General features: G+C 41.5%; 1 protein-coding gene across 3 annotated transcripts in view; it reads right to left on the reverse strand.

Annotated features, from left to right (window-relative positions):
* Positions 1–12,750, reverse strand: part of Tnfsf13b (TNF superfamily member 13b) — a 31,691-nt gene extending 18,941 nt beyond the window's left edge. For 2 of the 3 annotated variants that reach the window (XM_085844220.1, XM_021170776.3), the window contains exons 1-3: positions 12,265–12,750; positions 12,091–12,175; positions 4,892–4,984 (exon numbers count right to left, since the gene is read on the reverse strand). In XM_085844220.1, the coding sequence (XP_085700346.1) occupies positions 4,892–4,984; positions 12,091–12,175; positions 12,265–12,582 (496 nt within the window). In that variant the 5' untranslated portion in view covers positions 12,583–12,750. The remainder of the gene's footprint in view (positions 1–4,891; positions 4,985–12,090; positions 12,176–12,264) is intronic. The other variant, XM_021170778.3, reaches the window with a different exon arrangement.
* Between the last annotated feature and the right edge of the window lie 378 nt (positions 12,751–13,128).

A 13,128-nucleotide genomic window follows, 5' to 3' on the forward strand; every position in this document is an offset into this window, starting at 1 on the left:
GTCGTATAGCTGGGAACGTATAGCTGGGAACATGCTAAGAGGGCACTGGTAGAGAATGTTATACTAACTGAAGGTAATAAAGGCAAGATGGAAGAACTTCCTACTGGAATTCCTCTCTGACTGTTTCTTTAGGCTCAGCAGGACACTGCCACAACCCTTATATCTGTGTCCTACCAAACATATCTGTTCAAACCCACCACCAAGCTGGTAAGAAAATATTATACTTTAATTTTTTCTGAACTAAAACTTAGCTCTAGCCTGAACATTGAAAAATAATAGTTTCACATGTATCATGAGAAATATAACCCTTAGAAGAGGAATTTTGTTGTAAGAAGTGCTCCTCAGAGATGGAAACAGGCTATCCAACTGGCTGCTGAGTGCCAGGATCTCAGGCATACTCACCAAATGGGCTAGTTCATCAGCAGCACTGAGTCAAGAAGGTCTCGGGGCATTTTGGATACAGTTCTTTTTTTCTTTTAAGAAATTTGAAATCTACCATTAACCTTTTTCCAGTTTCTATTATGAGGGTCATTCAATACAGATCTTATTTTATAATATCTATAGCAGTGCAACAAAAGATTTGCTTCACCGTGAACCAAACTCAGACAACTGTAACATTTCCCAATAGTATAGATATGTAGCCACACCAGTCTAGAGATCCAAAGTCTAATGAAAGAAGCAGCTACTGATAACAACCGTGAAATTCATTAATAGTGCTTAGTATTTCATGGGTTTAAAAATAACTCTCCCTCTCCCACAACTGAAATTATATAAAATGTTTAACAAAGTTTTCTTCTCAGCTAAGTTGGCAGGAGAACCCATAAAAGACTGAGCCGCAGAAGGTGTTTCTAAAAGTCATGACACAGTGATACAGAAAACCATGATGAATAATCTGAGAATGGTCACATTTTAGATCTCAAGAATATTCACTCATATTAAACTGCATAATATAACTAAAAGAAAAAGATTGGCTCAGTGAAGTACGTAGTTTATCAAGTGAAATTCCTGAGGGATGAACACAGCTGCCCTCACTCAGGACTGATGTGAGGAAAGCCAGCAGTCTTCACAGTGTTCGCTGGGGCTCTTAACTGTTACTCATATGGAAAGAGTGTCTCCCTATCTAAAAGCTGTAACTTGCAATATAACATCCATATACTTTTTAATCGAGAAAATTTCAAGCACATGATTTGAAACAGGAAAAGAAGCCACTAATGTTTCACTTTATGTATCAGAATCAAAATCCTTCAAGCTGAATCTGGTTGGCTGTATAATATTTCAACCAATCAAAGTCCAATATAAACAAAATAACCATTATGTAATTGTGTGTGGTTATGACTGGTTCATGAGAAAAGAATGTCACACACAGAGCTTTTCTCCTGAAACAGTTTCCCAGTGTGCCCTGACAAGTATTTTGGTAATCATGTCAAGGACAGAGAAAAGCCAGACTTGAAAAGACACTGGGACAGATGAGCACCCACATAACTCCCTCTTTACAAGATTGAGGAGTGGGTCTCCATGCCTGTAAACATTAGACAGCTCAGAACATCTTTTCTGCTTCCTGTTTCTTTCTAGTTCCCATAACCTGGGATCCTGGGTACATTTTTTCAAATCTATAATCCATCCTCAAACCCAACTAAACTATTCCTGTCCATGGTGGGGACAAGTACAGAAGCAGTCTGTTCCTGCTTGGGAAGTAAAAGTCTATATTTGAAAATAATTACTGGTTCCCCAAATAACTAACTGGTCCTGTTATTGTTGCTATTGCCAAGGAGACAGACATCACACAGGAGAATCATGGCACACTGTCAATCATGGAGAACACATAGCTTCTGTAAGCTGAAATGGACAACAGATGAAAATGAAGTCAGACCATACTTCTGCTTATTATCTAGTATGTATTTTGTAGTGTTATAAAAGCCAGATTATATTGAAATTTGCAGGTATTATGTAGTAAATGGAAGGAGTTTGTTTATTTGCTAATTGGTTGATATATATATATGCTGAATTGCTAATTTATTATTGTAACCTTTATGATAACTTTGTTCTGTTCCGCCACATGACCCTGGGCTTCCCTTGGTTCATTCAAAATGTGTTATCACCCTGGGAATATTCACAAAGAAGTCTCCTGCAGCATGCAATACAGAAATATGCATTTTCATGTTTATTGTACATCTATTTATAACAGCTAAGCTATGGAATACTGCCTACACTGCCCATCGAATTAGCATTTAAAAAGTGGGATGTATATACGATAGAGTTTTATTCAAGCATAAAATAAATTATGCCGTTTTCAGAAAAATGGATGGATGGTAGATCGCCAAATTAAGTGAAATATGACAGAATCAGGAAGATAAATATGTATATTTGCTAATATAATAGATTTGTATATGTGAAATCTACATCTATATATATGATATGATGTTATGATGTATACAACACATATGTATTACAACACAATAGTCACACAAACACATATAACACAAAAGTAAAGAGGGGGTTGTTTGGACAGAGGAAAAAGCCCACATGCTGTTGTTCTGGGGAGATGTAACCCACACATCTAGTCACCCCAGGTCAGAGACCCATGACAGACCAAAGTATGGATACCATCAAAATCCAACTTGGTGAAGCCTGAGTCATTTTTATTGGGGTTACTTATAAAGCAGAAATGACTCAAAGACAGCTGCATCACCAAAGCCTACACCCAGCATGGGTGACACTCACAAAGCCGGGAACCTGGAGCTCAGCCCACAGCATGCAGCCTGCCTCTTGCAGGCAGCTCAGTTGGTTTCTGCTTCTTTTAGGCAGGTGATGTGGTCTCAGAATCTTCTCTGCTGGCTTTCTCCCCTGAGAATCTTCTTTGCAGCTCAGCTTCTGTCTTAGTTAGGGTTTGCATTGCTCTAAAGAGACACCACGAGCAAAGCAACTCTTCTAAAGGACAACCTTTAATTAGGGCTGGTTCAGAGGTTCGGTCCATAATCATCACGGTGAGAAGCATGCCGGCATCCAGGCAGGGATGGCACTGGAGGAGCTGAGAGGTTTACATCTTATTCTGAAGGCAAACAGGAGAAGACTGGCTTCCAGGCAGCTAGGAGGAGGGTCTAAAAGCCCACTCCCACAGTAACACACTTCCTCTAACAAGGCCACACCTTCTAAGAGTGCCATTCCCTGTGCCAAGCATATTCAAACTACCTCATTCCACTCCCTGGCCCTCTTGGGCTTGTTCAAATACATGAGTCTATTAAACACAGCATAATGCAAAATTCATTTAGTCCAGTGTCTGGGATCAATACTTCTGGGCTCCTCCAAAGGGTGTCATTTCACCTCCAGCTCTGCCCTTTGTAGTACTCTAGGCTCTGGTTGACTCCACTCCACTGTTGCTGCTGTTCTTGGTGGCCATCCCATGTTACTGGCATCTTCAATATTCTGGACTTACCCACAGCAACTAGGCTTCACCAATAGCCTCTCATAGGTGCCAATAGGCTCTCTTCATGGTGCTAAGCCTCAACTTCTTTGCATGATTCCTTCAGTCTTTGGCCATCAACTGCACCTGAGGCTGCACCTTCATCAGTGGCCTTCCCTGGCCTCTCACAGTGCCAAGCCTCAGCTGTTCTCCTTGGCCTCTTCATACCTTCAACACCAGTAACACCTGGGTGATTCTTAAACATTACCAAATTCAGCTGCAGCATGAGATAGCATGGCTATCTCCGGAACACAGCTTCTTTGCATGCTCAGAAAACACTTCCCCGGTTTACCTCACTGATATCATCTCTTCTTAATCACTGCTCATTTCTGAGCTCTAGCTAGCCAGCATCAGTTGTCCCAGTAGTCCCTTCTATTCTTGACATTAAAGCCAGAGCCACATAGTTAAAGGTGCTGATTTTGGCTGCTTACTGGGGCTGAGATATGGCCCTCTTGCTCTATTACATTACCACCAGCTTTCTGTTTTCCAACTCCTTCCTTGCCTAAGCTTGACTGTCTTTGAACTTCCTCTGTAAACTGACCTTAAACTCAGAGATCTGCATGCCTCTGTCTCCAGAGTTCTGGGATTAAAGGCATGTACCAGGCTGGCCTTGAACTCAGCGATCTGCTTGCTTCTGTCTCCTGGGATTAAAGGTATGCACCACCTTGCCTTGGAACTAAGCTTTTCATGGCCACTGTTCTTCATTTCTAGATTGTAGTTTATTCCAGACTAAAATCCCAGATGAAAACAATCACCAAGTCCCCGTTCAATTACAAAAGCACAATAAACTTAGCAGGGTGGGATCTTTCCTCAAGAACACAGTCCCTAAATCTATTTATCTCCTTGAGCACAGGCTTCAGCTCCATTCTGCTTCCTGGCTCCCCTTTAATACTTGATCCATACATTTTTTATTTTTCCTTTCTCAACTTGTTCCTTTTCATCCAAATGCTCTTAGTAAGAGTAAACTAGTAACCACATAACAAAATTTATACCAGGCTGTTTTGAGACTTCCTTTGTCAAAGCAATTAATCTAAATCTCTTCACCTTAGCCACAGGTAGACTTTTCAGACAAGGGTGAAAAGCAGCCACATTCTTCATCAAAATATCACAAGGACAGTCAATGGGCCACATACTAAAATTCTTTTCCATTATAACAACTTGAGTCAGGCCTGCACAGTTCAAATCACCCTCTGCACTAATGTCTTCCATGTTCCTACTAGGATGGTCCATTAAGCCTTACTTAAAGCATCCTGCTACTTTCCAAGGCCCAAATCCACATTCCTCCAAACAAAAGCACAGTCAGGACTACAACAGCAATACCCCAATCCCCAGTACCAACTTCTGTCTTAGTTACCGTTTGCATTGCTATAAAGAGTCACTATGACCAAGGCAACTCTTATAAAGGACAACATTTAATTGGCGTTGGCTTACTGTTTCTGAGGTTCATTCCATTATCATCATGTTGAGAATGGCGGCACCCAGGCAGGCATGGTGCAGGAGGAGCTGAGAGGTCTACATCTTGTTCTGAAGACAAACAGAAGACTGGCTTTTTAGGCAGCTAGGAGGAGAGTCTAAAAGCCCACTCCCACAGTGACACACTTCCTTCAACAAGGCCACACCTGCTCCAACAGGTCCATACCTCCTAGTAGTGCCATTTCCCGTACCAAAAATATTCAAACCAAGATAGCTTCCTTTGGTCTGATAAGGGCTCTCAGCTTTTATTGCTTACTTTAGTGGGGAGGGGCTACTGAATCTAGTCTGTTTCTGGGACTTCCTGAAGTTATTTTGAATGTTTAGCTTCCTGTTTAGGTAGCTTCCTGCAGGATGGAATGTTTCAATCTTAGAGGAAACTGTTACATGATGTATAAGAAGGATGATAAAAGGCAGCAGGGCTAGGTATGTATAGGATCAAAGTGTATATTATAATGTATGAAACTATTATAATGGAACCTCTACTTTTTATATGTAATATACATCAATTCTTAATTTAAAATAAAAACCATGTTTTTGCCTAATGAAAACCTTTATTGCAGGGTAAAGGTCACCATCCAGAGGTCCATAGGGAGCACACTCTGCCACGCTGGCTCCTCTCCCTCCCTTTCTCATTCACTTCAGAGTGACAACACAATGCCATACAATGGCTGTCTGCCCAATTGGACAGGGTTTAGCTCTTTAGAGACAGGTGTGTCCTTTAAAGGACACCACCACTGGGATGAACTTGCACCTGTCCAGAGGAGCTCACCTATAAAAGCAACAACTGAATAGAAGACAGGTGTTACCAGCTTTCCTGGGTTCACTGATGGTGCTGTGTCAAATGCTCTGACAGAGGAGGCTTACAATTACATGGAACAGGCCATTGTTTAAAAGAAATTGTTTAAAGGAAATCCAAGTAGGGACTCCAGCAGCTATTACATCCTAAGCTATTACATCAGATCATACATTACATCACAGTCAAGAGCAAAGAGAGAGGGAGGGGGAGGGGGAGGGGGAGGGGGAGGGAGAGACTTCCTCCTCCCTTGCTGGCTTGTGGTTGGCTATCTTTTTTTCATTCTCCCATAGTTCAGAGCCTTCCATGGAATAGTGACCCTCAAAATGGTCTGAGTCTTCTACATAACTTAACAGCCAAAGCACTCTCCCAGAGATACATCCACAGGCCAACCTGATTTAGATAATCCCTCAAAAGTTTCTCTTCTCAGGTGATTCCAGGGCATGCTGATTTGACTTAAAACTCACCTACATGTTGGCCATCTGGAATTATTAATATGAACAGCATATCACTTGAAATTATAAAATCATTTTGAAAATATTCATGTCTGAGAAGTACAAAAGCTAAAGTTATGAAGAAATATTGATGTTTCAGGAAGAGCTAGAAAGATTTCCCCCCGGCATCCTGCATAGTTCTGATACTCAGAAAGCCGACTTATCTACCTTTTTCAACCTAAGATTTTCCAGTATTATATCAACTTGCATGTATCATTCATTGTTTTCTCTGTGTGTCTCACCACGATGGATGACTCCAGAGAACAGACTTGCTTGGCTGCACCGACTGGCTTGGCTTCCTGACTCTCATTTCCCAAAACTTCTAGCTCAACCAGAACAGGGTGCAGAGGTTTGGTTATCAGATCAGTATTTCCAATTTTAAAGACATTTTAGAAATTGAACAAATGCCAGCTCTTGCAACACACACACACACACACACACACACACACACACAGAGAGAGAGAGAGAGAGAGAGAGAGAGAGAGAGAGAGAGAGAGAGAGCAGGGTTCAGGGGAGCCTTTCCACTGAAAAAGAGAAGAAAAAAAATGAGTGAAGACTGGGTCAAAGATCACCTAGAACAGCCAGCTGTTCTAGGAAGGGGCCCACCCATGCCTGGTAGGAGGCTCAAGTTCACCTAAATGGTTAAGTTCTACACTGCATTCCTTTAGACATGGTGCAGCCTGTAGGCCAAGCTATCCTGGAAAGGCTAAGCCAACATTTCCAACTTGGAAAACAACACGGCTTTTCCTTCCTTGCATTGGATTATGGAGATTAAGAAAGGCCACTCAAAAATAGCATTGGCACTTCTCTTTATCCAAGAAAAGACTTGTGTTACAATATAAGGTATTATGTTTGCATGATATCCTCTAATTTCTAAATTTTACAGTTGTTAAATGCAGTAGAGCATTCTGGATGGAACCTAAACTCCCAAGTTGCAGCTGGTGTTGAGTTCCTAGGTGACCATTAGTTTGGATTTCTTCTTTTGGCCTGGAGCCACATAGTTAAGGGAGGCTGGGCAGAGGTATTCCCAAAGGCTCTGAACTATCTTTGCAACCCTGTATAATTCAAAACCCGATTCCAAACTGAGAAGTCTGTGTGGATAAATGGGTGAAAACAAGGGAGAGTGACCCAAGTTGTCCAATAATTATTTTTTTAAAGATTTATTTATTATTGTAGATTAAGTACACCGTTGCTGTCTTCAGACACACCAGAAGAGGGTGTCAGATTTCATTACGGGTGATTGTGAGCCACCATGTGGTTGCTGGGATTTGAACTCAGGACCTTCGGAAGAACAGTTGGTGCTCTTACCCGCTGAGCCATCTCAACATCCCTGTCCAATAATTATTATTTGGAGATAAAATACAGATAGTTCTTGCATGGTTGTGAATCTTAAATGATCCTGGTCCTTGCTCTTGTGATCTCTGGGTCCCTCTGCCCTCCTTTATATCTCCTAACTGTCCCTGTTTCCACCTCTGCTTTGCCACTGCTACTGCTGCAGGAGCTTTGATAAATGTTATCCACAGAATAATCAATACAACGTTTTTTAAAAAGAGTTTTGTCTTTCTATAATCAAAGTATTAGACAATCCTAAACAGAGAATGGGTGTGAGCTAACCTGCATTAGGAACACAGAACATCACATAGAATAGTAACTTTGTCCATGGAAGTAGAACAACACAATGGATATGAAATGGTGAGGTCAGTACTACAAAGTACAGACGTACAGAACCTAGTTACTCAGCTCCATTAGAACCCAGATTTTCTGAGCTAACCAAGGGATACCTGTCCTAATAATTGATGTTTTGATACTGCACAACGCCAGAGGCTTGGTTGTCTTCAAGGGGCGGACACTCATTTGACTTGCGGTTCTAAAGGCTGGGATTCCAATGTCAAGAAGCTGTCCTATCTGCTCTCCCTCTGGAGGTATCATCCTAAGTCCGAAAGCAAAGGTACGTGAAACAAAATAAGAATGGAAATTCCCAGCCTCCTGCCCATTTATAATCTACTTTCCCTGTTGACTAACAAGTGGGGAGATGCTGAAGCTCGGTCCTGGGGCCCTGTGCATTCGAGGCAGAAGCTGGGCCACTGAGCTGCCTCCTCCTCCCTCGTTTCAATTAAATTTGAGGCAGGAATCTTTTTTTTTTTTTTTTTTTTTTCCGAGACAGGGTTTCTCTGTGTAGCCCTGGCTGTCCTGGAACTCACTCTGTAGACCAGGCTGGTCTTGAACTCAGAAATCTGCCTGCCTCTGCCTCCTGATTCACTAAGCTGCCTCAGGCAGGCACTGAACTCATCATGTGATCCTCCTTCCTTGGCTCCAGAGTAGCTGGGATGACAGGCTAATGTTGTTTGCCAGTAAGCTCTAAAGAAGTCACCTTCTCAGGCTCTAAAGATGTTCTTCTTTAGATTGTGAAATGAATAAAGATGTATCTGGTGAAGGCTCAAAGCACAGTCCTGTGTGATGGCAGTTTTAAGGAAACTAGATTATGTAATATTTTCAGATCATGTTGCTTTAGTTTTCTTTATTATTATTAAGAATCTTTCCAAACACATTTAAAGGATTAAGAGTGAATTGTTGGTTATGATAAGCTATTTGGCAATTCTTTATTCCTGGATTTCCCCACATTTCTGTTTATTATACTATAATAAAATGACCTTATAAAATGCACTAAGCTTAATAAAATATAATTCCAATTGAAATTAACTAAAAAAAAAAAAGTATGCCAAAATGCTAAGTTTTAAAATTAAGCAAAAGTACTAATTGTCCCCGGGGGCCTCAAGAATTGGCAGGGATCTGTGTTTCCCCTCTGCTGCTGTCAGATGAGATAGGATGGAGATACCCACAGCTCAGAAACAGATATAAGCAGCTCCCAGATAAAAGCCTTAGTGGACACCTTGAAAGTAAAAGGAACACCCCAGGTTATTTTAAGTCCAAGAAAACAATCAGAACAACCAGATGTGTAACACAAATTCACAAAAACAAATACATTTTTCTCAATTGAAAAATAAGACTCGATTAAACCACAATAGAAAATCCTTGAGTTTCATATAACTTTTGTGGGTTAGTAGGTAATCACAATGGTCACTGAAAACAAAATAAAATTTCCCGATTCAAAGGGATAATATATAAAACAAGAGCCAATACTTTAATTGTCTAGGAATAGGAAATATTTCCTTTCCTTGAGTCTCATATCTGAAACTTTCTCATCTTCGGTTTATGAGTATTAGGGAAATATATGTAAAGAAAAAAAAACAAAATACGTATATCATACATTGTTCTTTAAATTTTACAAATTATTAATTATTTTCCCTCTCCCAGTTGCATCAGTCTGAAATATTTGGATGCATAAAATCACAAATCTATAAAATATACAAATGGGAAAAAATTTTAAATTATATCATTACAGGATATTTAACCCTAGTATTCCTCTCTCTCTTTCTTTCTGTTTCTGTCTCTCTTTCTGTCTCTCTTTGTCTCTTTTCCTTCTTTTTCTTCCTATGTAGCCCTGTTGGTCCAGAACTTTCTATATAGATCAGGCTGAAATCTTTAATTCCATCTACCTCCAACGTTCTAGAATTAACGACATACATTATAATTCTCTGCTCTTCTTTACTCTTAAAGCTCTTAAAATAAGTCTATGTTCTTTTTAGAATGGCGAAGTTGTGGTTTCTTTTTGAAACCAGTCGTTAGAAGCCTGGAAGTGTAGCAGACATGACTTAAGACCTCTGTGGCATCTCGCCTGACTATGTATTGATGTTCACTAAAATGTAAAACTACTTAGACCCTCCGAAGCAGATGGGCAGAGAAAGAGGCCAGTGATAGCACTGTCTCACATCAATCCAGTCCTGCATAAAGAACTCGACTCCACAAGCTCACCAGCACAGAATTAGGGAAAGGAGTTGCATACTTTTGTTTGAGACAACAGCCTGAAGGGGGATGGAGAAAGGAGGAAGTCATACAAGTGTGAGAGGCTTTACCACAACAAAAGACACAGGGATTAATAGGTTAGGAGCAAAGGAACGCTTGGTCAGAACAAGAGACAAGTAAAGGGGATTGCAGCTTGGTAGTTAGGAAGCCAGGGGCAAATGTGCTTTAACTGGATAAACCAGAGGAAACAGAAATCCCTTTACTAGCCATACAATCACAACGGCTCTATATAGGTTTGAAGAAAATACAAGGTGAAGTGCAAGTAATTACATCAATGTCAAATTGTTAAAAAAAATAAATAGCCGGGCGTGGTGGCGCACGCCTTTAATCCCAGCACTCGGGAGGCAGAGGCAGGCGGATTTCTGAGTTCGAGGCCAGCCTGGTCTACAAAGTGAGTTCCAGGGCAGCCAGGGCTATAAAGAGAAACCCTGTCTCAAAATAAATAAATAAATAAATAAATAAATAAATAAATAAATAAATAAATAAATAAATAGGATAGATAACTAACCAATTAATTTAAAAATATAAAATTGAAAATAAGATAAAAACATGTGAACAGTATTTATAATTAGTGGATGGGGTTCACACTCAAACTTGAGGAGCTATCTGATGCTGCATAAGTATCGAAATGAAGGTACAACGATGAAATTCTAATGTGCATATAGAAACCTGTCACCCCAAAGAGTTCACAATAAGAAACTTGAATAATAAACTATGGTTCTATTGAATGCATAATTCCTCAGACACAAGAGATACACACAAGAAAAATTGTGTATCCTGTATCAGTCACAGTAATAATAAAATCATTATTTAAAGCACAAGCAACAAATTAGACAAAGGGAATTACTAAGAAATCGGTGAGATACTTATTGTAAAATAAGAAATAAAATACAGCAGAGTGTACTGCTTGTACTATTATGTGCACTGTGATTATGCGCTGTTATTACACACACCGTGACATACAGGGTGCTTATTACATGCTCTGTAATTATGTGCTATTATTCTATCCATTATGGTATATGTGCTGTTATTACATATGCACCATGGCATATGTTCTATTATTGTGTACACTGCACTATACATGCTGTAATTATTTCAGCAAAAAGGGTAGAAGGTAGCTAACACTACATACAGTAAATTTCAGATTTGCGAAAACATTTTGGTACTGCGGTGCATGTAATATTTTCATACTCTTTCGGCATGTAACTTAGAGAGTCAAGAATTTTTGTTGTTCATATAGCTTTTAAGCTGTTTTTCACTCAGACTATCAGGTAAAAAAAATTTTTTATAAGAATAAAAAAGCAGACCACAGCAGGAGTGTGCTGAATTGTATTGTTAACAAACAAGTATTGCTTCTTTTTTACCTCATGAAGCAAGAAGAAAGTCCATCTCAGTAACTCCCAACTCTGCAAAACGCTAGGGAATGGACAACAGCCACTGAAGCCACAACAGGCTGATTACAAGGAAATTACGTTGCATATGGAAAGGGTGCATTACGGTCTTTGCCATTTCTGTGTGTTTTGCAACTGCCCCCACAATGTGTGTGTGTGTGCGCGCGCGCATGTTTAAAAAAAAAAATTAGTAAACCCTCATAATGCAGGGTTTGTCCACATCTGAACTTAGCCAGAACATGGGAAATCTGAAAATGCTAGGGAATGGCTTCTTGACTGGAATGCAGGTGGTCACGTGACTGCGGTGACAGGAAGAGCTCTTTTGCTAAGTCCTTGAGCACACATCAGTGCGAGAGATCCGTGTACCCTAGTCCTCTTGTCACCTCCCACAGGGATCCTCCTAGCCATACACCCTGCTCAGTGTAGGGCAAGGCACACCACGCAGCTTATTGCAATTTCTACAAAGCTACACAAAGTGCTTCGTTCACCGCGGTCTGGCGGCTGCAGGTGTGCACAGCACAGCCCCAGCTCTTAACTGCTGTGCCCCAGCCGTACCTGTTTCCTCTGGTCCCTGGAAAGCGCGTCTGTTCCTGTGGCCGCGGCTGGAGTTGTGGGGTTGAGGAGCTGCCGGTGTCAGGAGCTAGGAAAAGAGACAACCAGTCAGTTACTGGACAGCTGTGGAGTGGCATACCTGGGGCTCCTGCACAGGCAGAGGAGGGGTGAACTCACTTTGACTCCAGCAGTCAACTCTGGAGCACCCGGGGCGGCTGGTGTTGCTGAACCTCGGTAGCTCTGCAGCTCCATGCGCAGGCTCATCAGGTCTGCTTGCAAGGCAGCCAACTGGTACAAGGACATCGCTGTGAAACTGCTGGACAACAGGGCCAGCAGGAGGGTAGCAGCCAGCAGCCTTCCATCCCTGCAGATCCCAACCCAGGCACCCTCCTCCTTCTGCGGAGTGATGGGATCATATCCCACTTTCATATCTTCTCCTTTCTCGGAGCAAAAACAGAGGCGCGGTGGTGGCAGGGTCTTTGCAGACTCATCCATTCCACAAGGAGCACTTTGAAGGTCTAGGCCTTTGGAGTAAGTGACCACAGGGGTGGGTCATTTCCTGTCATCTGTGTCCTGGGAGGCTGCCCTCAGAGCATGGCAGGGCTGGGCTCCCCCAGGAGCGCTCTCCTGACTTTCTCTCTTCTGCATCTTTTGCTACCCTGAAGTAGGTTCTCTGGCTCTGGCCTTCCATGGATTGCTCAATCTGCCTTCCGCATTTCACTTTCAGTTTTTGTAAGATGTTTCATTCTATCTCAATGCAGTCCTGTTTGTGAGAGATGCGAGGCCTCTGACACGGCGGCTGGGGGGGGGGGCAGCTTGGGGTTCAGACTGATTCACTCCAGACAAGTTTATCGAAGGTGCTTTCCCTTCAGTGTGCTCTTAAGAACTGTCTACTTGGAGCCACATGGCTTCTAAGGAAGGGGAAAAGGGACACCGAAGGCCTAGTGGTGTAATAAATGATAATTAATGTACAAGTCAGATAAGCTCAGTGCTTGAGTCTGAACTGCATTTGGCTGCCGGACAAGGAAGCCAACAGCTCCC

This window comes from Mus caroli, unplaced genomic scaffold, assembly GCF_978045245.1.
Source record: "Mus caroli unplaced genomic scaffold, Mus_caroli_1 scaffold_10, whole genome shotgun sequence".
NCBI lineage: Eukaryota > Metazoa > Chordata > Mammalia > Rodentia > Muridae > Mus > Mus caroli.